We start from the raw sequence: 24,006 nt of genomic DNA on the forward strand, positions 1-24,006 counted from the left end.
ATATATATATATATATTTGTTTGTTATGTATATAATTCCACATGTGTTAATAAAAACATAAACATACTTTACTTAAATGCAATATACATAAATATGTCTATTTATATATACATGATAAATATACACAGTACACACACAAATAATTGTTTTATTTTGCATGCTATTACTCATGATTAATCCTCAAGATAAAAATTAGTTTAGTTGCTTACTCTATCGTTCCAAATCTGTATAACTTTTATTCATCTTCGAAACACAAATAAAGATATTTTTAATGAAACTTAAGAGATTTCAAATCAGCTTTGAGCATAATATCTGTAAACGCCTCCCTTCCGTAAGCCTACTTTTTTCTGATTGGCCAGCTGGCCAAGCCTGTTGTGATTGGCACAGAGAGGAGTACTTGAGCAAGTTAGTGAGCGGTACCATCTCTGTTTGCCAAGTCTGTGGTTGTTTTTGATGTCCACAGGTTAAAGCAACCCAAATAATGTCATATTTGGTCTCTTGAATGTGAATTTACCATGGGAATCCTGACAAAAATTCTGTAATTTACACCCCAGAATGTGATTTTTTTATTTTTATTTATTTTATTATTTTTGTTATGGGGGACCGCCCTCGAAATGCAGTTGGGCTAGTTTTAAATGGCAGTTGGGCGGGTTTTGTTGTCAAAACCTGGCAACCCTGAGCACCTTTACATTAAACAATAATATAGTGCTCCAATGTGTTCTTAAAATATGACATAAAACATTTTGTTTAAATTGTGCACACGACTTAAGCTAGTTTAGCTGCTAAACTGTAAACGTGTAACAAAACAATAACGGTGGATACATTAGCCCGAGAGCTAACATGACTAACTGATGAAACAACACAGTTTGTAAACCAAAATATGTCTAAATTACATTCTTTATTATTCAACAAATTAGAACGACAACTGTCTTTTCACACAAAATTCACATAATTATTTAAAAACATAGTACTTTTTCCTCTTATATCAGTTAATGTCATACATCTAGCAAGCTAAGCCAGTAGTAGTCCTGACAATGTTGTGTAAACATTGCTGAAGACACGAAAAGAGGAAGAGACGAACCAAATCAATTGAGTCATTTACGCTGCATCTGTTCCGGTTGATTCAAGGATGCCTGTGACTGCGCATTTATTTTAAGCAATTTACTAGTCAGATTAAAGTAAAAGAGCCAGTTATTTTTAAATTTCGACACCGCTTGTAATGATTTTAAAAAGCTTTTTTTTTTTTTTTTTTTTTTTTTTTCAAACTCGAATCATTTATTACAGATCAGTCATTTGATTTAGATCAGGACTTCAGAGCACATATCGCAAATAATTTGATTATTGATCGGTAAGGGTTTGTTAATCATTTTGTGAATTGAATGATTCAAATCAAATGATTTGTGATACTCGATCTAAGTCAAATGATTCACGAGTCCTGATCTGAAATGATGGATCTTAAATTGATTTGATTTAGATCGGAACTTTGGAGCAGGTTCGCAAATCTTTCGATTAAGTTTGTGACCTCAGAGGCCGTATTGCAAATCATTTGATTTAGATTGGGGCTTCAAATCGTGCATCAACATCATTCGATTCAGACCAAGACTTTAAAGTGCGAATCTCGAATCATTTGATTTAGATTGAAATTGATTTAATTTGTAAACCAAAATATGTTCTGTATTATTAAACGAAGTAATTAGAACAACAACCATCTACATTAATCAACAGCGAATTATTAAAACTGATAACTGTGATTTACCTGGAAACCTAAAGCTCCACTAGGTGTACATCACATATTAACACCAAAAACTAGATATTTTGAGCTCTCGCTTGAAAATGTACACAACATATCAATCGTACTTACAGGTTGTGGTTAGGAAATGCTTATTAGGCCAAATAAGTAAGATTAGAAGCAGTCCTCAGTAAAATGACAAACACAGGACAAAAGATTTAAGTTGTATTGCTGTGGTATCATGGAAAAAATCAAATTTAACGACAGATTTTTCACATTATCATCTTTCGGCAATGGAAAAAAAACTCGCTTTCACAGCGCAGTACAAAATGTCTTTACACGAAGTAAACACACTAACTAGCGGAAGTGTTTGTGAGAACGTCAGTCTTTTCGTATTTTACCTAGTGATGTACATCGGTAACAGGCAAGATTAAAAAAATATGATGACTAGTTAAAGTGATTCTGGGTCGACTCTTTCTTTTAAAAGACAATATCCTTATGTATAATGCACTTTTTTGATTAACAACTTTGCATTGAAGAGTGGCTACGTTACAAACTGCAAAAAATATATTTTTGCAAGTGTTTCTGTGCTTAATGTTGCCGTCTTTGATCCAGGGTTGCAGACGACGCGGTTAGGCACGTACATAGAGGACCGGGTGAATAAGTACTTGAAGAGACAGAACCATCCGGAAGCTGGAGAGGTGTTTGTGCGAGTCGTAGCCAGTTCAGACAAAACGGTGGAGATCAAACCTGGCATGAAGGCCAGGTAAACCTAACTCTCCATGATTACCTTTTATTTTTCCAGTAAGCCAGTCCTTCGATTGACCCATCAGAGGGCAAATTGGGTTAATCCCTTGCTTTGTTTCAGGTTTGTCGACACAGGAGAGATGCCTGAGAGCTTCCCCTACAGAACCAAAGCACTTTTCGCCTTCGAGGAGATTGACGGAGTGGACGTGTGTTTCTTCGGCATGCACGTGCAAGAGTACGGCTCTGATTGCACCTTCCCTAACACCAGGTAAACTCTAACTGGAGTTTTTTTCTAAACAACAGATATGTATGTGCGATCCCAATGAAGGTAAAAGTCTTCATCTTTTTTGTCTCTATCTAGACGGGTATACATATCGTACCTCGATAGTATTCACTTCTTCAGACCTCGCGTGCTGAGAACAGCGGTCTATCACGAAATCCTCATCGGCTATTTGGAATACGTCAAGAAGCTTGGGTAGGTTTCTTCATATCCCTGAGACCGACATATACAGTTTCCAAAGTTCATGCCTTGAACTTTTGAACATTTCCACCGCAGATACGTTACGGCACACATCTGGGCGTGTCCGCCTAGCGAAGGTGACGACTATATCTTCCACTGTCACCCCGCCGACCAGAAAATCCCAAAACCCAAGCGCTTGCAAGAGTGGTACCGCAAAATGCTGGACAAGGCCTTTGCTGAGCGGATACTGATCGACTACAAGGTACAGCAGGGACATTGTGATCTTTAAAAACCTTGATTGCCATAAACAGAGTTCGTACAAGGTGCTTAAAGTACTTGAATTTGGCTGTAAACATGGCTGAAGATACGAAAAGAGGAAAAGCATTCATTTTAAGCGATTCACTAGTCAGATTAAATTAAAAGAGCTATTCATTTTCGAATTTCGACATCGCTTGTAATTATAAAAAAAAAAAAAATCTGAATCAGTCAAATGTTTGCATCACAAAATTATTTACTATTTTAAAGCGTTCCAATTTGATCGCGTATCGCGAATCAGTTGTTTCAGACGAGGACTTCAAATCGTGTATCGCAAATCATTTGTTAAAGATCGGGACTTCAAATCATTTATTGTGAATCGTTTGATTCAGAACAGGACTTCAGAGTGCGTATCATGAATCCTTTGATTTAGATATACACGAGTTTGTGAATCATTTCGCAAACTGAATGATCCAAGTCAAATGATTTGCGATCCACACTCCCGAGTCCTAATGTAAAAATGATGGTTCGTGATGGATCATTTGATTCAGATCAGGACTCCAGAGCCTGTATCGTGAATCATTTGATTTCTGTCGGAACGGGTTTTGTGACTGATTCAAAAATCAAATGATTTGCAATATGCAATTTAAAAGTCCTGATCTTAGTCAGAATCAGAATCAGAATGAGCTTTTTTTTTTTTTTTTCAACTCTTTATTTTCATTTTCATTTAGAAAAGCTACATACATACAGTACCACCTAAATCTTTACAAGAAAGAAATGGACCATATATCAAAGTTCTCTTGGAAGTAGCTTATTACAAAAAGGAACTCAAAAAACCCCATCTCCCACCCCACCCTTCTAACATTGATCAAATTGTTTGTGGAAGGTTCATAAAATAAAAAATAAAATAAAAGGCATATTATACATGAATAACATTTATAATTGTAATATGGAACTGGCTGGGACAGAAAAAAAAAAAAATTGAAGCAAGGTGTACATGGATAATTTGATCAAAAGAGACATTATAAAATAAATAATGAAATTAAATAAATAAATTAACATACAATAGTCTTGTGAAAGTCCATATCAGTTTAGTCTATCTGCAAAAATAATATGAATGGTTCCCAAATCTTTTTAAAAATGGACAGTTTATCACTTAGTGTGAATCTCAGTTCTTCTAAGTGTAGCTTATTTCCAAGTTCTCTAGCCCACATTTCAAAGGTGGGAGCAGCATCAGATTTCCACATTTGTAAAATGAGTTTTTTTGCAATACACATACAGAATAGAATTGCTTGTGTTTGGGTTTTGCTGCAAGAACTGTCCACTGCTCCTAAAAGTCCAATGATAGGATCAGGTTCCAGATTCATTGAATACACTTCAGAGAGAAATTTAAATATATTTTGCCAGAGTGGCTGTAATTTACTGCATGTCCACAAAGAATGAAACAAAGTTCCTGTTGACACATTGCACTTATTACAGCATGAAGAAATTGTTGGAAATATTTTATGAAGTTTTGATTTAGAATAATGGAGCCTATGAATTACCTTATATTGGATCAGATGGTGTCTTGCATTTACAGAACATGAATGTATATTACTCAAGCATTCATCCCACCTGTCTTCACTAATGCTAATACCCATTTCATCTTCCCAGTCCTGTCTTATTTTGTCTGTACTGCTGTCCACCTTTCCCAACAGTAACTTGTATAGGTTAGATACATTACCAGTAATTCCAGGATGTAAATTCACAATTGTGTCTAATGTAGGCTCCAATCTCTCGGTTTCAAAGTCTTTAATATGTTTTCTAACAAAATCTCTAACTTGCAGATAGCGAAAAAAGTTTGAGGAAGTAAGGTTGTAAATTTGTTTTAGCTGTTCAAAGGAGCTAAATGTTCCTCCTTTGTAAAGATCTTGGATTGTTAAAATGCCCTTATCTTTCCATTTAGAAAAAAAATTATCATTTAATCCGGGAGGGAATGCATGATTATTGCAAATTGGAGAGTCCAAATACATATCTGGAATTTTCAAGTGTGCTTTAATTTGTTTCCATATTTTAATTGAATTAGAAATAATTATATTACCTTTGATATTTTTTGTATCTATTTTTATAGGGCTGTTAAGCAGAGCTGGTAATGAAGTCATATTGCAAGAAGCGTCCTCTATAGCTAACCATTCTGGTTTGTCTCTTTGTTCCTCCAAACAAGTCTTTCTCCACCACGCCAGTGTGTTTAAATTAGCTGCCCAATAATAATATTTAAAATTGGGAAGACCAAATCCTCCTAGATCCTTTGGTTTATTTAAATGTTTTTTTATTAATCCTAGCAGTCTTATTACCCCAAATAAATTGAGTTATTATTGATTCTAGATATTTAAAATAACTTAGGGGAATAAAGAAAGGGATAGCTTGAAAAACATACAGAAATCTTGGTAATACGACCATTTTTATAGCATTAATCCTACCTACCATGGACATAGGGAGTGTCTTCCAAAAACTAATATCATTTTTAAGCTGGTCTACTTTTTTTTCCCAATTCAGTTGTAATAATAAATTAGGCTTTCTAGTGATCATTATACCCAAGTATTTAAAGGAGTTGTTGGCTATTTTAAATTTAACTTTTTCTAAAAATTCTTTATCTAGGTCATCAGAAATGGGCATTAGTTCGCTTTTTTCCCAATTTATTGTAAAACCAGAAAAACTACCAAATTTGTCAATAAGATCAAATAATGGGGGTATAGATTTTTCAGGGTTGGAGATGTACAAGAGTATATCGTCTGCGTACAATGAGAGATGTTGATGTCTTCCTTCAGTCATTATTGGTGTTATACTAAGATGTTGTCTAATACTAGCTGCCAGTGGTTCCATTGATATTGCAAATAGAAAAGGAGACAAGGGACATCCCTGTCGTGTACCACGGCTTAGCTGAAACATATTTGAGATGTCTTGATTAGTAATAACAGAGGCTACTGGATATGCATATATTATTTTAATCCATTTAGTAAATTCTGGACCAAAATCGAACTTTGAAAGGGCCGCAAACATATATTCCCATTCCAACTGATCAAAAGCTCGTAGAGCATCCAGTGCAATTATACATGCTTTAGTGTTTTTCTTACTATAGATTATATTGAATAGCCGTCTCAAATTAAAATACATATGTCTTCCCGGCATAAAGCCGGTCTGGTCTTGATGAATAATTGAACCTATGTATTTTTTCAATCTGTTTGCTAAAATTTTGCTTATAATTTTTGACTCATTTGGAATGAGAGAAATTGGTCGATAAGAAGACATCTGCAGCTTATCCCGTCCAGGTTTTGGAATTAATACAATATTTGCTTGATACATTGTTGGTGGGAATTTGCCCTGTTCTTTTGAATTTTTAATCAGACGATGCATCAATGGTGCAAGATGATTTTTAAATTTTTTGTAGAATTCGGCAGTAAAGCCGTCTGGACCAGCGGATTTATTATTAGGTAGCTGTGATATTACTTCGTTCACTTCCTCCAATGTGATCTCTTCATCTAAACACTGTTTTGCTTCAGAATTAAGAGTTGGCAGGTCTATACTTGATAAAAATTTATCTATTGCCCTTTGATTTATGTTCTTTTTTGATTCATACACTTTTTTTATAAAAGTCAGAAAATCCATTATTGATTTCTTTAGGATCAACTAAATCCTCTCCATTTTCTGACTTTATTTTATATATTGTGCGTGCTGCATGAGAATGTCTCAACTGTCGTGCGAGTAATTTTTGAGGTTTATCACCAATTTCGAACTGTTTTTGTTTGATTCGCATAAGTTGTTTTGAAACTTTTTTTGAAAGTATAGAATTATACTCACTTTGCAGTGAAACAATTTTTTTGAGAGTGGATTCACAATTGGTTGATCTATATTCCATCTCTAATTTTGTTACTTGTGTGTCAATTTCAATCAATTTTGCCTTATTCTGTTTATTTTTAGCTGCTTGATATGACATGATGTCACCTCTTATTACTGCTTTCATTGCTTCCCAAAGGGTTGAATCTAATACATCTCCCTTGTCATTATTTTCTAAGAAGGATACAAATCTGTCAGCCAAATATTCGCAAAATTTGACATCTTTTAATAGCATATTATCAAATTTCCAAATCCTACTTCCTCTAGAGTGATTTATTTTTAGATTAAGAGAAACTGGGGCGTGGTCTGATATGAGTCTAGTGTGATATTTTGTTGAAGTAACATATTGTAACAGTCTCGAATCTATTAAGAAAAAATCAATTCTTGAATAAGTTTTGTGAACTGAAGAGTAAAATGAAAAATCATGATCTGTGGGATGTATAGCTCTCCAGCTGTCCACCAAATTTAACTTTTGCATGTAATTATTTAATAAAAGCGATGATTTGCTTGTTGTTGTTCGACGGGGTTGCGTGTCTAACCTAGCATTTAACACACAATTGTAGTCACCTGCCATGATGATTTGTGTATTCATGAAATCCGGTATTCTTTTAAAGATTTTCTCAAAAAATGAAGGATCATCAAAGTTAGGCCCGTATATATTTACTAAAGTTATAGATAATGAATTTATTTCACCAATTACTATCAAATATCTGCCATTTATATCATGAATTGTTTGTTTATGAATAAAGGGAACAGATTTTTTAATCATAATTGCTACACCTCTAGCTTTAGTAGAAAAACTTGATTGGTAAACTTGAGACATCCATGGAGCTTTGATACTAAACCTCGCTGTAGTTTTAATGTGCGTTTCTTGAAGGAATATTATTTCTGCACCAATTTTCTTGAGATGTGCATAAACTTTCCCTCGTTTGATTGGACTATTAATTCCACGTACATTCCAACTTAACATAGTCAATGTCCCGCCACCGTTAACATTTATATTATTCACTGTTTAAAACGAATTGTATTGTACTTGACCAATTTGCATACTTTTTTAATTGAACCTTCCAAATAAAGAAAAATGACATTCCCATAAACACGAACACAATGAACCTTGGAAATTAGAACAAAATCCCCACTCCACCCACCCTCCCCCCGATTATTGTATCCCATGTAACCATTATGGATACTTTCCCCCTTAAAGGTAACGTTTGCATCTGTCAACTCACCCTCGATGCCCTTTGGCATTCTTCCATTGAAATAGTCACCGAATATCTCAAAATATAACCGAAATGATCATTTATAGTCTTTTTGTTAATCAAATATGTTCGTAGCTGAGCTCGTTCGCTATGACTCTTGCCACTTTCAACAGTTCAGTTCAATTGCTTTACCAGTTGTCCACAGTTTGACGTAGATATGATTCGGCCATCTCCGGTGAATCAAAAGTCTTCGTTTCATTACCTTTGACGGTCACGATGAACTTTGAGGGAAAACGAAATCCACATCTCACCTCATGCTCTCTGCATTTTTTTCGTATGCTGTCAAACTTTTGTCTCTTTTTCATTACGTCGGCTGCAAGATCAGGAAAGATATGTATCGCTGAGCCATCGTATTGCAGGGGTTTCGATCTTGCCAAACGTAGAATGCTTTCCTTCACTTGGTAATGATGAACTCGAACAATAAATGCCCGAGGTCTCTCATCTCTTGATGGTTGCGGCGATCGGTGTGCCCTGTCAATGACTGGACTTTCGAAATTCCCTTCACTCAGCACCTGCATCAGAAGTTTGGTCACGAATTCTGTTGGGTTACCCTTCTCAGCGCCTTCCTTTATTCCGTAAATCCTGATGTTTTGACGTCGAGATCTTGATTCTAAATCACATGTCTTTTCCCGAAGTTTTCCACATTCAGTCTCCAGGTGTGCGCATCGTTGCTCCAGCAATTCAATGCGGGTTTCGTGGATTTTAGTCGCCTCCTCCGCTTCGGTCACCCTGGCAGAGATATTAGCAAGCGATACTTTCACCTCGGATAATGTCGACGAAAGAACATCAAATTTTTGGTCGAAGGAGCTGTTCAAATTAGCAATTGCTTCCAGAATGTCTGTATTTGTGGCGTCCATAAAGTTAGCCTTGTTGCTAGCGTGGCTAGCACCTGTCGGTAATTCGGAAGGATTGGTCGTGTTTTCTTCATCGATACACGACTTTTCAGCTTTCTTTTGCTTTGCTGGCATTTTTAGTTTTTCCCGAACGAGTTTTTAGTCCTTTTAAAAGACTATAATGTATTTATTTATATGAAATTATTGAGATTATCGGAGAGCTATTGAAAACACGTCTACTCCATTCACCGCTGGAAGCGCGCCCCCCAGAATGAGCTTTATTGCCAGGTATGTTTACACATACTAGGAATTTGTTTTTGTGACAGAAGCTCCACAGTGCTACAGAATGACAGTGACAAGACGATACATATTATAAAAAGAACAATATACAAGTATACAAGACAGACAATGTGCAAAAATAGCAAAGACGTTTGAATGGAAGTAAGTATGTGCTTTAAATAAATAACGGAAAAATGAATAAAGAGTGTATAGTGTTGTATGTTCCACGATCAAGTGTTCATGAGATGGATTGCCTGAGGAAAGAAACTGTTTCGGTGTCTGGTCGTTCTAGTGCTCAGTGCTCTGTAGCGCCGACCGGATGGTAACAGTTCAAAAAGCGAGTGTGCTGGATGTGAGGGGTCCAGAGTAATTTTGGCAGCCCTTTTTCGTACTCTGGATAAGTAGAGATCTTGAAGGGTAGGGAGGGTTGTACCAATGATTCGCTCAGCAGTCCGGACTATTCGACGTAGTCTTCTGAGATCAGAATTGGTAGCTGAGCTGAACCAGACAGTAATTGAAGTGCAGAGAACGGATTCAATGATGGCAGAGTAAAACTGTTTCAGCAGTTCCTGTGGCAGGTTGAGCTTCCTCAGCTGGCGGAGGAAGTACAGTCTCTGCTGGGCCTTTTTCACAATGGAGTCTATGTGAACATCCCACTTCAGGTCCTGGGAGATGGTATTGCCAAGGAACCTGAATGACTCCACTGTGTTTACGGTGCTGTTCATGATGGTGAGTGGGGGGAGAGCAGGGTTTTTTTTTCCTGAAGTCTATGATCATCTCCACAGTTTGATTGTTGCAAATTGATTGTTACAATAATGCGTTACTTACACACTATTGTGCTGTTTAAATACTGTGCAGTTGCTTTGACACAATCTGTATTGTAAAAGGCGCTATATAAATAAAGGTGACTTGACTTGACTTGACAGTTTTGAGCGTGTTGAGCTCCAGGTTGTTATGACTGCACCAGACAGCCAGCTCTTTTACCTCCTGTCTGTAAGCAGACTCGTCACCGTCTTGAATGAGGCCGATAAGTGTGGTGTTGTCTGCAAACTTCAGGAGCTTGACAGAGGGGTCTTTGGAGGTACAGTCATTAGTATACAGGGAGAAGAGCAGTGGGGAGAGGACACAGCCCTGAGGGGCGCCAGTGCTGATAGTACGGGTGCTGGATGAGAATTTTCCCAGCCTCACTAGCTGCTGCCTGTCTGTCAGGAAGCTGTTGATCCACTGACAGACTGACGTGGGCACAGAGAGCTGAGTTAGTTTGGGCAGTAGGAGGTTTGGGATGATAGTATTGAAGGCTGAACTGAAGTCCACAAACAGGATCCTCACGTAAGTCCCTGATTTGTCCAGATGCTGCAGTATGAAATGTAGACTCATGTTCACTGCATCATCTACAGACCTGTTTGCTCGATAAGCAAACTGCAGGGGGTCCATTAAGGTGATGTCCTTCAGATAAGCCAGAACCAGTTTTTCAAACGACTTCATGACGACAGATGTTAGCGCCACAGGTCTGTAGTCGTTAAGTCCTGTTATTTTGGATTTCTTTGGAATGGGGATGATTTCAGAGCGTTTGAGAGAGGCTGGGACTTCACACAACTCCAAAGACCTATTGAAGATCTGTGAGAAAATGGGGGCCAGCTGGTCAGCACAGGTTTTCAGACAGGTTGGTGTCACACCGTCAGGGCCTGGTGCCTTTCTTCTTTTGTTCTTTTTGAAGACCTTGCGCACCTCATCTTCGCTGATTTGAATGGGAGTTGCAGGAGTGGGGGAGAGGGGTGATGTTGGAGGTGTAAATGGTGTTTTTTCAAACCTACAATAGAACTCGTTCAGATCGTCTGCCAGTTGCTGATTCTGCAAAGTGCTGGGGGATGATGTCTTGTAATTGGTGATGTGTTTTAGACCTTTCCACACTGATGAAGAGTCACTGGAATGAAATTGGTTCCTTATCTTTTCGGAATAATTTCTCTTTGCCACTTTGATCTCCTTTTCCAGTGTGTATTTGGCCTCTTTATACAAGACTTTGTCCCCTTTCCTATAAGCATCATCTTTGGCATGACGGAGCTGTCTGAGTTTTGCAGTGAACCATGGTTTGTCGTTGTTGTAAGTTAAGCGAGTCCTGGTAGGAATGCATAAATCCTCACAGAAACTGATATATGAAGTAACAGTCTCTGTAAGCGCATCCAGATCAGTAGCAGCAGCTTCAAAAACACTCCAATCAGTACAATTAAAACATGCCTGTAAAACCTGCTCTGTTTCGATGGTCCATCTCTTTACAGACTTTGCTACAGGTTTAGCAGATTTAAGTTTTTGCCTGTAGGTTGGTATAAGATGAACCAGACAGTGATCAGAGAGTCCCAAAGCTGCCCGTGAGACAGAGTGATATGCATTCCTTATTGTGGTGTAACAGTGGTCTAATATATTACTGTCTCTGGTCGGACATGTGACGTGCTGTCTGTATTTTGGCAGTTCACGGGAGAGATTTGCTCTATTAAAATCCCCTAGAATAATTAAAACAGAGTCCGGGTGTTGTTGTTCTGTCTCTGTGATGTTCTGTCTAATGTTTAGCAGTTCATCCCTTGTAAAACTGATCGTGTTTGCAAAACAAAAAACAGGAAAAACGAACAAAAACACTAAAACAACTGGAGAGCTAAGCACAGAGGCTGCCATCCGCGGCGCCATCTTGATCCATGATGCACAATCTGTGGTCCAAGTGCTAATCTGAAATTATGGTTCACAAATGCAGATCACAAATCATTTGATTCAGATCGGGCTTCAGGGCGCATGTCGCAATTCATTTGATTTAGATCAGAACGGGTTTGTGAATCATTTCGAGAATTGAATGATTCAAATCAAATGATACACAGTATGCAATTTGAAGTCTAATTCTAATAATTTGCGATCTGCGCACCGAATCCTAATCTGAAATGATAGTTTGCAAATCATTATTCAGATTGGGACTTCTGAGCAGGTTAGCAAATCTTTTGCTTTAGATCGGTACTTCGGAGTGCAGGTCGCAAATCATTTGATTTAGATCGGGACTTCAGAGCGCATATCATGAATCATTTGACTTAGATCAGATTATGTGAATCATTTTGTGATTTGAATGATTCAAATTGAATCATTTAAATTAAGTGATTTGCGATATGCAATTTGAAGTCCCGATCTAAGTCAAATGATTTGTGATCTCTGCTCCTAATCTGAAATGATGGTTAGCAAATCATTATTTAGATCGGGACTTCAGAGCACGGATCGCAAATCATTTGATTTAGATCGAAACTGGTTTGTGAATCATTTCGTGAAGTCCCGATCTAAGTTAAATGATTCGCAATCCACACTTCCGAGTCCTAATCTGAAATGATGGTTCACGAATCGTTATTCAGAAGGGACTACAGAGCGTGAATCACAAATCATTTGATTTAGATCAAAACTTTGGAGCAGGTCCGCAAATGATTTGATTCAGATCGAGGCTTCAAAGTGTGTTTTATGAATAATTCGATTCAGATCAGGACTTCAGAACACGTATCACGAATCTTTTGATTTAGATCGAAACGGCGTGAATCATTTTGCAAATTAAAATCAAATGATTCACCTTATGCCATTTGAAGTCCCGATCTAAGTCGCGATCCACACTCCGAGGCCTAATCTGAAATGATGGTTCGTAATTTGAAGTCCCGATCTAAATCAAATGATTTGCAATCCGCACTCACAGTCCTAATCTGAGATGGTGGTTCGTAAATCGGATCAGAACTTTGCAGCACGGATCGTGAATCATTTGATTCAGATCGGGACTTCAGTGCGGGTTTGCAAATCATTTGATTCAGTTTGCGACTTCGGAGCATGTATGGCGAATCAGTTGTTTCAGATCGGGACTTCAAAATGCGTACCGCAAATTATTTGATTAAGATCGGAACGAGTTTGTGAATCATTTTGCAAATTGAATGATTCAAATCTAATGATTCTCGAACCTGCTCCTAAGTCCTGTTTGAAGTCAAATTAGTCATAATCTTGACCAAGATTGGAACTTTGGAGCAGGTTCGCAAATCTTTTGCTTTTGACTGGAACTTCTTTTGCTTTTGGAATTGGAACCCTTTCATTTTGAAGATTAAACATGTTTTTTCTATAGTAAAAGTGTAGTATACATTGTAATTATTTTGTAGTAATACTTTGCATGTGCTTCACTTTATTTTTGCCATTTTGTTCTATCACTGAAGTCCTTTAAAATGAGAAAAGTAGTGTTTGAAAAGTCTTTGAGAGTCCTGGAACTTTTTACAGTATCTGTATTAACCATGCAAAAAGTACTCAGTTATATGGTATCAATGCAATGTGTTTGTGTTTAACAGGACATCTTTAAGCAAGCAACTGAGGACCGTTTGACAAGCGCAAATGAGCTTCCATATTTCGAGGGTGATTTTTGGCCCAACGTGTTGGAGGAGAGCATCAAGGAGTTGGAGCAAGAGGAAGAGGAGAGGAAAAAAGAAGAAAACACGGCAGCTTGTGAAACTCCAGAGGTGATGCTCTTCATAGGGTTCATTATTGGATATTCTGTAGATTAACTTGCATCTCTTTTATAAACTCCAAACATCCTTTATAGACTCATCCTTTTTATACTTTCTAACAGGGCACGCCAGGGGACAGTAAGAACGCAAAGAAGAAGAACAACAAGAAAACAAATAAAAATAAAAGCAGCGTGAGCCGAGCTAATAAAAAGAAGCCTGGGATGCCGAATGTAGCCAACGACCTTTCTCAGAAACTCTACGCCACAATGGAGAAACACAAAGAGGTCTACTATATGTTCTTCATCTGATCAATAAAGGATTAGCCCACTTACAGAACAAAAATGTCCTGATGATTTTATTCACCCCTAAGAAGCCATGTTCATGTCTTTTTTCTTCAGTCGCAAAGGAATTATGATTTGAAGGAAAACATTCCAGTATTTTTCTCCATATAGTGGACTTCAGTGGGGATCAACGGATGGAAGGTTAAAAATGCAGCTTTAAACGGGGTCTAATTGATCCAAACAGAGGAATAAGGGTCTTATCTAGCGAAACGATCTGTTATTTTCTAGAGGTCGACCGATATTGATTTTTACCGATACCGATAGCTAGGTTGGACCACACTGGCCGATACCGATTAATTAACCGATAGTTTTTGAAAATGGATACTGAACAGCATTAAAAATAGTGATCTACTATTTTTTTTAAATACTAAACCATACTTTGTAAATGAATAAAAATATTATTTATTATATATTGATAATTAAAGTTATTTCATAGTTCATTAATGTTAAAAAAATCAGTAAATGTTGAAATTAACACACTCTAACAAGGAACAACACTTCTATTCTACAGCTTTCATTAATCTTAGTTGATGTTACAAATGGACTCATTGTCATCTTTACATTTTAACAATATGTAAAATTGCAGGTTCTACGCTTTTTGTTTATATTTGCCATCTTAAAATTACGATTTTCAATATTAACTAAATATAACCATGCCTCACATTCTCAGTTTTCAATGCACATTGCACCATTTTCATATATATAAAATTTATTTTGAGCAAAATTTACTTTTTTTTTATTATATAAGCAGGCTACTTTTTTTTTTAAACATTTACTTATTTAAAATAAGCGTTCTTTAAGTGTCGGCAAGTTTACAGAAAATAGTTATTGTTTTTTCTTTTTCGTTTGATTATTACCGATGAGATCACAGACAGTCGCTGCTTTAACCGGCTGCATTCAAACGAATGCACAGATTTATTTCGATGTATCAGATGTTTTGTCCTGCTCTGAAAACAGAACTGACTGTGTGTACATCGAAAGTATTCGAAAATCCATGTGCATTTAACCTCTTCTGCAAACAAGCTTTTTAAGACGAACAGACACAAAGAGAAAGTGAAAGTCCGTCAGTGCGCGAGTTTAGTGCATCTTATAGTACTGCATTACAAACAGCAGAAATGAAGGCATATCTAAAGTAAAACACTGCGATTGAAAGCTCACACTGTCAAACAATGCACACGTAGCTTACAGTGCAAATTCTGTGCAACGAAGCCTGCCGCGTTTCTGGCGCGCACACGTGCCATGTGCGGGAAAAACACAAGCTCAACCGGACAAAAGTGCAGCGCTGCGTTGCGCGGACAACTGGCAGGTATCTCTCTCTCTCACACACACACACACAAGACACGTCGCGTGTAGTTCAAGCAGAAATCTAAAACAGTTTATTTAATCACCAAACGGGCAAATGTTTACCTCCAGAAAGATCAAAAAACCAGCAAAGTTTAGTCTAGACAGATTAAACGGAAAGAGAAAGTGCGATCTATATCGTTAATTGCAGCCATTTCAGAAACAATTTATTTTCTGTTTTACATTTATGTTTAAATATTATTTGTTTGTGATTGTTTCAGTTTAATATATTAATTACGAAAGAAGTTTGTGTTATTTGTAAATGTCGGACGTGGTATGAATTGGACGAAAATACGCCGGGAGAATTGGAGAAGGTCAGACACAATTTGACCACTTCGTACGTTTTTATTTGTGGAAAATCCCTCCTTAAACGAATTTCGTTTTGTATAATTTTTATCTTAATTTTTAATATACATTTCTGTTAATCAGTTATTTAAATCAAATAAGAACAGGAAAATGGCATTGTGAAATAAAGTGCGTAACAAGATGCAAGCCTATGCGTTAAGGGCCTGAAGAAAAGGCTAAAACATAAATTATAGTTCTATATGAAGCATACAGACATTATTAGCGCTTCAGAAATACAAATATTTTGCTGAAATGCACAATACTCAATCTTCCAGCCCAGGGTCAAGTCTTTATGAACATTAACAATGATTTTGGACAGATATGATGTAATGTAAAACTATGGCGCGCTGTGACTTGGCAGGATTCTGTCGGCTGAATGAACACAGTTTGCTTTCTCATGTCAGGTCTTTAAATCTACAACTTTGCTGGCTAAAAATATGACTATAAATCAATACAAATATATGGTAACAATCCTGACATTAAACATTGGTCTGTGGCTTAACCTCTACTCTAAGACAGCGGAGCATGAGCGCTTCAGCAAAGAACGCAACTCGGAAAAACTATCGGCAAGGGTTTTTGCCGATAACCGATAGCTCGGCCAATCAACTATCGGTGCCGATTAATCGGCAAAACCGATAGATCGGTCGACCTCTATTATTTTCTACAAAAAAATTCTATTTTTAACCTTCAATCTGTCGATTACCATTGAAGTCCACCATACAGAGAAAAATTCAGGAATGTTTTCCTCAAAAAAACGTAATTTCTGTGCAACTCAAGAAAGACGTGAACATCTTGGATGCTCTGGGGGTGAGTAAATTATCAAGAAATTTTATTTAGAAGTAGACTAATCCTTTAACTTACTCTTGCATGAGTCGCATACATAGTTTACCTTGAAGTGTTTTTCTCTGGAAAAATTTGAAGAAACCTCTTACCTTATGCTACTTGTTCTCCCAGGTCTTTTTTGTAATCCATCTGCACTCTGGGCCCATAGTCAACTCGCTACTACCCATCGTTGACCCCGATCCCCTTCTGACCTGCGACCTAATGGACGGAAGGGACGCCTTCTTGACATTAGCACGGGATAAGCACTGGGAGTTCAGCTCGTTGCGACGCTGCAAGTGGAGCACCATGTGCATGCTGGTGGAATTGCACAACCAGGGCCAGGACCGCTTTGTCTACACCTGCAACGAATGTAAACACCATGTCGAAACACGTTGGCACTGTACAGTCTGCGAGGTAAGATCCAGAAGCTCCTGTAAAGGCCGGGACAGATCAAGCCGACTTCAAAGAACTATTGGCGACAAAAGCCGACGGTGTCTGCACTTGAACACACCGCACAGACAACATTCGACTACAAACTTACATATGCGTTCTGTGCCTGCGTCAGAAGAATTAGCCATCTATATATCAGCAGCTATGAATAGTATATATTTGTCATTAAAAGGAGAAACCGAAACAAGAATAAACAAGATATACACAAATATACGAAACATAAACAAAGCAGCACTTGCTTACCAATTTGAATATCAGTTATGTCGATAACTTTAATTTAAAGCGGTTCATGTTGTTATACGAATTTTTGCAAATAAGAACGCTTGGGAAAGATCACATAACATTAGAGCAGTCTTCTGTTTGTGCCGCCTTCATTTACTTACTCGTTTTTATCACTTTCGCTTTAAGGCCCGATATGTACGTTTTCGCCGCTAGAGGGCGCATATTCAAAACAAACAGATAACCAAAAGCGTAGTTTGATGACGCTGTGATAGAGTGTGGAATTATGGGAGTTGTTGTCTTCATACCCACAGCTGATGCAATCCGTCGGGACAGAAATCATGTTCATGGATGAGCTAATCTATCAAAAACTTAAGGTCACTGTAGTATGAGACAGGTTGGGGCTGAAAGTTGTGGAAACGAAACGAGGACGCTGGAGCAATTGCTAATGAAGGATGAGTGCGACACACAGCTTGAAAGCAGCGGAGCTTTTATTGTACCACAGTTGACTGCTTTCACTTCTTTCGGTCATTTGTTTGTAGGAAAAAGCAGTGCTGTTTTATCATACTAGATACATTTGAGTGTGTTGAAAGTTCTGTTATAATGCTACTCTGTGCGTTCGTCACCTGTTTCATAAAATGCGTAACATATTAAAGTGTCCTTGGGGTTTCTATGTTTTCTACAAATTTAAACCGGAAAATCAAGAGCATAAGACATCATTGGCAGGCAACGGTCCGTTACACTAGTTAAAAATGCTTATTTCTGTGGATTTAAACATTCTTTGAAAGATTTGGGATAAAGTGCACAAGTCAGAAAAATATAAAATACTGTTGGTTTTTTTAAATATATTTTAATAAAAAAAGTACATATTCTGCTTTCAAATTCTCTGGCACGTACTCGTTTACTAAACTGAGCAAACTGAGCATTCTCACTCGTGCCAATGCCGATTCAACATTTTGAGCCCAATGAGAGCCAACACCAAACAAACTAGCCCGACAGACTAGTGTTGTCACGATACTGGAATTTCTAACTTCGATACGATACCTTGAAAAATATCGATATTCGATACTATTTTCGATACCACAGAGAAAAAAATTTCCACAATATTAAGGAGGTAAAAAAATGTTTAATTTAAAGATAAATATAGTCTAGAACATGACAATGAGGTATATGCATATGTACACTGCTACAGCCCTGTTCAGCTTCTTAGCTTCATTTGAGTTTAAGCTTCATACTATATTTGCTGTTCAAATACAACTGGTAATGTAGGTCGTAAACTTTTTTTCTTTTAGACCACACTTTTAAAATTAACTAAACTATCTAACTAATCTTAGAACTTTAAGTTAATGTTAAAAGACATTTGTTAACATTAGTTAACATGAATAAACAATGAAAAATAGCTCCAAAACATGTATTAATCTTAGTTAAAAGTTAAACTATAATTTACTAATACATTAACTAATTAAAATCCAAAGTTATATCTGTTAATATCTTTTATTGGACCACAGCTAACATGATCCGTTGTATTTTTATTACCTACAGTTATCGAAGATTCAAATATTCTGTAACAGATGCATTGCTCATCGTTCATAAATGCATGTTTTACATTAACATTATTTGATGAACGGATTTTAATGCCGGATTCATAATCACCGATCCATGCAAGCAAACATGCGTACATCACACACGAAAACAATGCTCAGTTGCTCACTGGATCGACATTAAGACAAATTGCAGAATTTAGGTAATGATTTTTTTTATATATATAAAGTTAAATAACCTCAGTTAATTTACATTTGACCGCAGTTAAAGTATTTACTCATCTAAGATTCCTCAATCTGGTTATATTAATAACCTACGGTAAAAAAAAACAAACAAACCAAAAAAACGGGACAACACTCATATCAGCAACAATAATAGGTAATCTTATTTAATGATTCAGTAATGTTAAAATGAGAACAGTTCTTCTTTATATAGATCCGGGTGTCTGTCTTTCAGGTGCTTTGCGAGATTAGTGGTTAGCGCCTTTTGTTAGTACTGCTCTGTAGCCACTCTTACATATTGGCTTGCTTGTGTACTTCGGCTTTCCATGTTTGTTTGTTTCATATCCCAAATATTTCCAGATAGCACTCCTGCTGTGTTCTTTATCAAACAAAGCCGATCGCGGGGCGCCACACTCGCCTTTCTGTTCGCTTGAATTTGACCAGACAGGCACTGCGGTCACGTGTGGTGTTTGTAAACTCGCCTTTTGCGGAAAAGTGACAGCTAGGCTAGTATCGAAACTTCTGGAAATTAGTATTGGTATCGTTCAGATATTTCTGTATCGATATTTATCGAAATGTCAATATTTTTGACAACACTACGACAGACGCTGTCTGACGGCCCAAAGTAGACCATTGGCCGATTGTCGCCTTGGTGTGTCCCGACCTTAACACGTTACAGCTGTCCTCTACTGATCATGGAGGATCAGCAGTAGAGTGCATAAAAAAAAAACTTTGTTGTTGATGCATTACTGGTTGCATATTACTGTCATTCCTTGATTAATCACTGTGTCCTCCTCTTTCCTCAGGACTTTGACTTGTGCATTAGTTGCTATAACACTAAGGGCCACGAGCACCAGATGGTTAAATGGGGTCTGGGTCTGGACGATGACAACAACAGTCAAAGTGGCGAAGCCTCCAAGAGTCCTCAGGAGAGCCGGCGTCTGAGCATCCAACGTTGCATCCAGTCTCTGGTGCACGCCTGCCAGTGCCGCAATGCCAACTGCTCCCTGCCGTCTTGCCAGAAGATGAAGCGTGTGGTGCAGCACACCAAGGGCTGCAAGCGCAAGACAAATGGCGGCTGTCCGGTGTGCAAGCAGCTTATAGCTCTCTGCTGCTATCACGCCAAGCACTGTCAGGAGAACAAATGCCCCGTGCCCTTCTGCCTCAATATCAAGCACAAACTGCGTCAGCAGCAGCTGCAGCACAGGCTCCAGCAGGCGCAGATGATGCGGAGACGCATGGCCACTATGCAGGGCCGAGCCATGCCTCAGAGCCTGCCGTCACCGCCTGCATCGACTGCCCCCAGCACGCCCACCTCGCATCAGCAACCCAAAACCCCTCAAACGCCGCAACCATTGTCCAACCAGCCGACGACTCCCAATGCGGGCGTCATGTCCCCGACCTATCCCAATACGCCCCGCAATGGGCAACCCCCTCCTCAAGCTTCACAGGGCAAACCTGGCCCACAGGCTTCTCCGCTACATCAGCAGCAGTCTCCGCTCCCACAACCTCCCCAGCAGCAGCCACCGCAGCAGCCTCCGCAACAACAGCCTCCGCCTATGGCGGTCAAAATGGCACGGCACATAGAAATGGTTGCACAGGCTCAACACCAACAGAACTATCGCATGACCATGAACGGCCTTCCCATGAACCACCAGCAGCAACGCATGCCAGGCCCCATGCAGCATGTCGGGCCACGTGGACAACAGGTCATGCAACAAATGCCGCAAGGACAGTGGACCGGAGGTCCTCAGCCAGGCATGCAAGCGCCTCAGCAGCAGGTTGCTCCGCAACAAACCCCACCAGGTGCGCCGCAGACCATGCCTATGCAGCGCCTCACGATGCCCCAACAAGCACCACAGCCACGCATGATGGTGCCCACACAGGGCCCGCGACCGCAAGCACCCCAGAGACCCGGAGCCATTGCCCCCAATGCCTTGCAAGACCTGCTACGCACTCTCAAGTCACCCAGCTCGCCCCAACAACAGCAGCAAGTCTTGAATATCCTCAAATCGAACCCGCAACTCATGGCTGCCTTCATCAAACAAAGGACCGCAAAATACCATGCCAACCAGCCGCAGCAGCAACAAGCGCAACAGGGCATGCATGCAGCACAGCCGATGCAGAACATGGCAGCCATGCAAGCGGTGTCGCGACCTGTCATGCCACCACAGCAGCAACCGCAGCAGCAGACCACAGCGCAAAGCATAGCAGCTCAACTCATGAACCCTGCGCATGCCAACAACCCGCAGCTGCAGGAGCTGTACCGCCGTCAACTTATGCGGCAACAGCAGCAGCAGCAGCAACAACAACAGCAGCAGCAGCAGCAAGGAGTGATGCCGCAGGCACACGGCCAGTTCCCACAGGCGCAAGGCACTGCTACCAACTACACGCAACTCCGGATGCAGCAGCAGCAACAGTTGGCCATGCAGGGAGCAGGTGGACCAATGGGCCAGCTGCCCCCTATGGCCCAAATGGGGCAAGCCGGGATGGGAATGGACGCCACGTCCAACCTCCTGCACCAACGAATTCTGCAGCAGCAGCAGCTTCCTCAGCAGCAGGTCGTCCTCAAGCCTCCGATGGGCTCGCCAGCGCAACCGAGTCCCATGAGCCCGCAAACTCACATGCTTTCCGGCCAGCCCATGGCTAATGCACTCAGTAATCAGGTGTGCTCGCCGGCCCCCGTACAGTCGCCCAGACCTCCTTCGCAACAGCCTCCGCCACATTCCAGTCCTTCCCCGCATGTTCAGCCTCAGCAGTCGCCGCACAACACGGGATCGCCACACCCTGGTCTGACGACGTCCATGCCTGGGCCTATGGAGCAGGCGCACATGGGCGCACCAGAGCAGAGCGCTATGCTCCCGCAACTTAATACGCCCAACCGCGGAGGGCTGCCCAGTGACTTAGGCTTGGTGGGAGATACGACAGGAGACACGTTGGAGAAGTTCGTGGAGGGATTGTAGCATTTACTGGGAGACTCCACCCACCACAGTCTCCCCGTTCCTCTTTTTTGTGGCTCTGTTGGATTTTTCTCTAATATTCTCAGAATTTTTTTGTACTGACATGTAAAAAGTTTGAAGAAATGTATGAAAAAAAAAAAAGAAATTTATGTCGATGAGGAGTAGGGAATGTTGATGTTTCCTAAAAACAAAAAGACTGATATCTTCCTTTTAAGAGGGATTTGAAAATTGTTGTTTAAAAGAAATATAAATCACAAAGAATATATTTTTTGTTCAGTTTGTTCAGGCCTATGTGTGGTCGATGTTTTGTTTTGGTTTCGGGGGAGGGCGGTCTGGTTTCATGCCTTTTTCTTTTTTTTAAGAAAATTACGAAACTTCAATATACTATTCATACCTTTTTGTTTTATACCTTATCTAACTTTGCAGCATTTTTGTGTTGGAAGACTGTAAAATAATTTGTGTGGGAGCTCGGGGTCAGGGTTTCTCCGCTCTGTCTGTCATCCTTCCTGGCGATTGTATTCTAGTGTTGTACCATTTTTTTCAGACATGCATTTTGGACGCATTTCCTCCTTTCCTCATTGTGAAGTTTGTATGAGGAGAACTATTTGTTTGTGTCGATAGGAACTGTGCATACGCATGTATGCAGACACTCAAACACACACACATATGCATCACTCAGACAATACAGCACCGACCCCCAAGAGGACATGTACACATTTACAACATCTCACTGGCCTGGATCCAGAGGTTCTGTCTTGCAGATGTAGAATATTGTTGCTTTTTGTCCTAATTTTGTCATACAGATATATAAATATAAAGAGAGCTAGAGAGAACGAGGGAAAGAGAGGGGCCCCTCAGCTGAGCGGGAGGGAATGGGCGATCACTGGTTGACTGCTTGTTGGAAACAGAATGGATTCTGCTATTGACCCTCATTCCTCTCACACAAACTTGAACGGGGGCTCTGCTTTTTCCCTTAATGTAAATCATGCAAGTTATTAAGCAAAGTACTATAAATATAAGGAAGAGAGAATGGAATCACTGTATAAACTGGTCGAAAAAAACTTATTTCGTACTTATATACCATATTGTTAAATAAACTGTGTGCAGCAGATCAAAATCATGTGGCGTCTGCCTTTTAATGTAAGGTTGGCTTGAGAAAGCCAATCATGATGTCAATATGTTAAAACATGCTAGCAGCATGCTAACTCGTGTTAAAAATGCTAGCAATAAGTTAAATCATGTTAACAATAAGCTAAATTGTGTTAAAACATGCTAGCAATTAGTTAAATCAAGTGAAATCGTGTTAGCAACATATTAACCACATGCTAATCATAACGTTAATCATGCTAGGAACATGCTAATGATGCTAGAAACAGGCTAGCAGCCTGTTAAACATGTTTAAATATCCTAGCAACATGTCAGCCATGTTGAAAACATGGTAGCAACATGCTAATTATGTTAAAAAAACATGCCAGCAGCATGCCACTCGTGTTAGAAACATGTTAATCATACTAAAATATCCTAGCAACATGCCAAACATGCTGAAAACATGTTATCAATTTGTTAAATCATGTGCTAGCAACATGTTAACTACATGCTAATCATAATAACAATATGTTAATCGTGGTAGTAATATGCTGTCAACATGCTTATCATGCAAGAAATGTTAACATCATGCTAGTAATATGTTAACAACATGCCAATCTTGTTAGAAACATGTTAATGCTAGAGACACGTTAGCAGCATGTTGAAATATCCTAGCAATATGTTATTAATGCTAAAACATGCTAGCAACGTGTCAACCATGCAAAAAATGTTAGCAACAAGCTAAACG

General features: G+C 39.2%; 1 protein-coding gene across 2 annotated transcripts in view; it reads left to right on the forward strand.

The window, feature by feature from the left end:
* Positions 1-23,292, forward strand: part of crebbpa (CREB binding protein a) — an 85,883-nt gene extending 62,591 nt beyond the window's left edge. For both annotated transcript variants that reach the window (XM_073844841.1, XM_073844842.1), the window contains exons 23-30: positions 2,345-2,495; positions 2,598-2,744; positions 2,838-2,951; positions 3,033-3,198; positions 13,776-13,943; positions 14,054-14,215; positions 16,913-17,194; positions 20,019-23,292. In XM_073844841.1, coding sequence (XP_073700942.1) covers positions 2,345-2,495; positions 2,598-2,744; positions 2,838-2,951; positions 3,033-3,198; positions 13,776-13,943; positions 14,054-14,215; positions 16,913-17,194; positions 20,019-22,175 — 3,347 coding nt within the window. In that variant the 3' untranslated portion in view covers positions 22,176-23,292. The remainder of the gene's footprint in view (positions 1-2,344; positions 2,496-2,597; positions 2,745-2,837; positions 2,952-3,032; positions 3,199-13,775; positions 13,944-14,053; positions 14,216-16,912; positions 17,195-20,018) is intronic.
* The last annotated feature ends 714 nt before the right edge of the window (positions 23,293-24,006 follow it).

This window comes from Garra rufa, chromosome 7, assembly GCF_049309525.1.
Source record: "Garra rufa chromosome 7, GarRuf1.0, whole genome shotgun sequence".
Taxonomy (NCBI): domain Eukaryota; kingdom Metazoa; phylum Chordata; class Actinopteri; order Cypriniformes; family Cyprinidae; genus Garra; species Garra rufa.